At 31.2% G+C, this 5,000-nt stretch overlaps 1 protein-coding gene across 1 annotated transcript in view; it reads left to right on the plus strand.

Annotated features, from left to right (window-relative positions):
- The window catches only part of LOC119593974 (protein zer-1 homolog), a gene marked incomplete in the record, with an annotated part of 28,106 nt that overhangs the window by 3,252 nt on the left and 19,854 nt on the right, over positions 1 to 5,000 (plus strand). Inside the window, 1 exon segment of the mRNA XM_037942995.1 lies at positions 3,075 to 3,899. Coding sequence (XP_037798923.1) covers positions 3,133 to 3,899 — 767 coding nt within the window.

Genomic DNA, 5,000 nt, shown 5'->3' on the forward strand with positions numbered 1-5,000 from the left:
GAAGAAAAAAAACTTCCAAATTCTGGCAACTATTAAATTTGTTTCTTTCAAAATCGAAAACATTACATTACATTACATTTTATTTCCAAATGTAGTGTAAGGTCTCAGCTATAAAATCTTGCCATTCACATAAGAGAGAGAAAGAAAGCAAAAGATAGCTAAGGAAGTTTAATAGCCAATGGAAAATAAAATTTTCCTTGCCTGAGTCTGTTTCTCTCTTTTTATGTGTGTGTGTGTATGCATATGCATATTTGTATTCAACTATTGCACACTTGTGAAAATAAGATTTTGCATGGTTTTAATATTTTTACTTGCTTTTGTCTGTTTCTTTCTCGTATGGAACACCATTCAATGGTTTGAAGTTATGCATGCTCAAGAGACACACTCGATATGCTCTGTTTCTGAGATGTGGGTTGAGCTACAGGCAGCAAATGGAGATGCTTGAGGCACATATATCAGCATTATAGGTGCCTTATATGTAGTGGAGCTTGTCCTTTGCCATAGTGGCAAAGCAGTAGAGGCCAGTTGTAAATATGCAAGCTTGTGACTTGTAAACCATTAATTATGTAGCTCTTATGTGAGATTTAATGAATTGGACAAAAGACACATATGGGTTATATACTATGCACCTGATTAAATACATTGGAAGATGGTTGTTAGGTACATTCTGCAAGGTATATTTGCTCTTAGATATCCATTTTTTTCTACATAGATAGAAACAGTAATGTAAGAACAGAATGTAAGTGTTGAAGTATGTATATGTGGGGACAAGCTGAAAACTTTAATCATCTTTCATGAAAAGACAAGGGTCTATTCATTTTCAAGACATAACAAAATAGTAATATATGGTTAACCTATAGCTAGAGTCAGAAAACATGTAAATAAATACTAGAGAGATGTTTTTATGCATTTATTTATTTATTATTATTATTATTATTATTTTTTATTTATTTATTTATTTTATTTATTTACTTTTTTTTTATAGATTTGTCTGACAGAGTTCAGTCACTGCAAATAATGATACGAAGAAGGTTCATTTATGAGAGACAAAGATGAAAAAAGTATGAAATGTAGCAAGACATTTTATGTAATAGTGTCTTTGTAACCAGCTTCATTTAGTAGGGATAGTATGGCAGTAACACATTATTGAACCAACTTGTAGTCCAATTGCAGGCGAGTGTGATAAAGAGAGAAAGACTACGTATTAAAAGATACATGTCACACATACATTCATATGGTCAGTTTTAAGTGTTTCTTTGATATTAAAACATGTTTTTTCCCCACACCATTTTCATAACATACATATATGTAGATATATATATATATATATATATATATATATATATATATATATTATATATGTATATATAATATATTATATATATATATATATATATAATGTTTATATTATAAAATATATGAATATATATATATATATTATATATATAATATAATATAATATATATATAATATATATAAATATATTACATATATATTATATTACATATATAAATATATATATATATATATATATATATATAATATATATATACATATATATATATTATATATAATTATATATATATATATAATATATATATAATATATATATACATATATATACATATATATATTACTATATATATAATATATATAATATATAATATATATATATATATATATACTATATATAATTATATATATATATATATATTATATCACTCAAATACATGCGGTAAATAACATTTGATAAATTTATAAAAACACCGGCGGAAGGCTAAGGCAAATCACCGCTCAAATGCTAAGAAAAAAATGAAGCCCATGATCGTCAAGCTCGCGGTAGCCGAATGGTTAGAGCGTCGGACTCAAAGACTGTCACGACTGCAATCTGAATTCGAGTGTTCGAGTCACCGACCGCCGCGTTGTTCCCTTGGGCAAGGAATTTCACCTTGATTGCCTACCTGGCCACTGGGTGGCCAAGCCAGTCCAAGTCAAGTGCTGGTCCCAAGCCTGGATAAATAGAGAGAATGATTACCTAAAAAGGTACCACCGGCACTCTCCATGGAAAGGAACTGGGGACCCTACCACGTACTCACTCCAAGAGCATCACAACATGAAAACTACAATTGAGTATCATGCTGTGACCATGGCGGCTCAGACATGAACCTACCGTTAAAAGAAGAAGATATATATATATATATATATAATATATATATATATATATATAATATATATATATATATATATATATATATATATATAGTGTGTGTGTGTGTGTGTGTGTGTGTGTGTGTGTGTGTGTGTGGTGTGTGTGTGTGTGTGTGTGTGTGTGTGTGTGTGTGTGTGTGTGTGTGTGTATCTGTATTTATATCTATATATCTATCTCAAAGATAGAGATATATCTATCTATCTATCTATCTATCTATCTATCTATCTATCTATATATATATATATATATATATATATATATATATATATATATATATATATATATATGAACAGGTGTTTTTTGAATGTTCATATGAAGCTGTAATTATTTAAAGGAAATCTAAAAGTCTCTGGACTTCATGAAAGTAAATAGAGTGCCCATTTCTTGATTCAATTGGAGAAAAGGCTGTGATGAGTAGGACAAAATTCCTAGTTTTACTCTATAATCTTAGGGCTTGGCTGATATTATAAAGTTTATTATTATATACTTCTTATAATGAAATATAAGAAGTATACGGGAGAAAATATTTAAAACAATAAATTTCTGGTGCATTGGTTCTCAGAAGCACAGCTGTGTTGTGAAAGCATGGTGTAATCTGAAGATGAAACAGATAAAAAATTTACAATATTATATTTCTCTAACAATTACAGATTGTCAATAGTGTTTATGAAACAAGTTTTTTGTTTTATTGTTATGCAATTAATTAGAAAAGCCTAATTTAGTTTCAGTTATCATTTAATATATTTTTTGTACATTAAGCAATGGGAAGAAAATTGTATTTTTGTTATCATTGTAGGATTATTTTACCATGCCTTGCCTAGAGGCTTTCATTTATCACTCACCTCCTAAATGTCTCTCTTTACAGGCCCAAAATCAAGATGCACAAGTGATTCTGGCTCAAAAGAGGCAGCTCTGCGACAGCCATGGGAACTACAAATATTTACTGTCCCTGGGAGGATAGCTCCCCAGAGTCTCTCCTTGACCTCTGCGGGAAATATGTAATATCTCACCCTGAAACCTTTTGTGTTCTCCATCCTGAGTCAGGCCTTTGGTGCCTCAGACCAGGCCTGGCTCTGCCAATGGAGATATGTGAAAAGCTTATAACGTTATGGCAAGACGGCGATCCTAAGGGGTTGGATGATAAATTCATTAATATATTTAAAGACCTGGCATGCACAAGGCTAAAAAGAATAACATTAAGAAACTCCTCAGTGTCCGACCATGGGCTGAATCTTTTACTCTCTCATCATTTAGTGGAAGTAGATATAAGTAACTGCAGTAAACTTACAGAAAGAACATTAGAAAATATTAATAAAGTTGGTGAAACTTTGACAGCCTTAGTGATTGGCAAGACAAAGACTGTGCTGCCAGACTCAGTGAGTCTTCCAGAGTCAAGTGATAGCTCTGATTCCAGTCCCCTGAGTGAAATTGAGCAAAGAGGCTACATTCTTAAGACTCCCAATTTACGGAAACTTGTGGTGCGAGACCTCTACCTACCCATGGAGCCCCAGTACTTTGCTCTCCTCATGAAGCCACTCTCAAAGCTGACCCACCTGGACATGTCAGGCTGCTTCTTCCTGGATGAGCTGACCTACATCCTCCACATGAAGTTTCTAGTCTCACTGAATCTGCACAGCGTCCAGAGGATACAAGATGCAGTTCCTACCATCATGAAAATTAAGACTTTGAAGTTAGTACTAGTTTCTGTTGCTTGTTTTATCTCATTGCCATTGTGATAAAAGTGATAATGATTATAATGTTATTAGTGTTATAGACTAGTTGCTGTCATTGTTATTAGGTATCATGATAATTGTTATTATTTTCTGTTATCATTTTTCTTTTTCAATTGATTATATATATAATCACTGTTGTTATCCCAAATATTGATATTGTTATTGTTATCTTTATAGTGACTAGAAGCATCCTTATTATCACTAATATTATTATTGCATCATTATTACTATTGTCCTTTTTTTTTTTTCATTAACTATTGTAAATATAATGTATATTTACAACATATTTATATCAGAAATGGAAGTCTTTCCATGCCAATGAAAAGAAAATTTCTTGACTGGGGACTGGGTTAATAGTTGAAACTTGTTAATGCAAGGTCAAATTGGAACACATTTACTGCAACTGCCTAGTTTCTTTTTCACTGTCAAGTTCATCTTTCTTTATGCCAAATATAGATACCTCTTTGCTGCTTTTTGAAGATTAAGATGGTCAAACCCTTTTCATTATTTTTTTAAATTCTGGTAAATAGATAAATATATAAGTAAAAAAGTTATTGCCCTGCTTGCAGTTAGTTTTTGGCCCCAAATTTACCCTTGAAAATCAGACATGGAAAAAATAAAAGTATAAATATTATTAAGTTGTGTTGGTGAAATTTTTGTATTCAGAGATATTTGTGTGTAGTTCCAAACAAAATAGACATCAGCATGCAGTTCCATGATTTGGATCACTGGTATATCAGTTCCCAGTAAAATATACAATAGTCTCAGCAGTAATTACTTCATTGATTAGTTTCTGCAATGGTTATTTACCTGCAAAATATTAAACAACCATTCTCTATTCACAGTGGTAAGAAAAATGTATTAAATGTACTCCCGTTTCATAAATATTGTTAGGGTAAATTTAGTTTATATAAGGATATGTAGTAAGAGGGTCCATTTATGAAATATGCATTATTTTTAAATACTGATAAATGCAAGACAAAGGGTAAAGAGATAATTGTTGTGTTGTTATGGATCTGAGGGCACACTACAGCTAACATCTCTATTGCAAGTAGCAC

Source organism: Penaeus monodon, chromosome 3 (assembly GCF_015228065.2).
Source record: "Penaeus monodon isolate SGIC_2016 chromosome 3, NSTDA_Pmon_1, whole genome shotgun sequence".
Taxonomy (NCBI): domain Eukaryota; kingdom Metazoa; phylum Arthropoda; class Malacostraca; order Decapoda; family Penaeidae; genus Penaeus; species Penaeus monodon.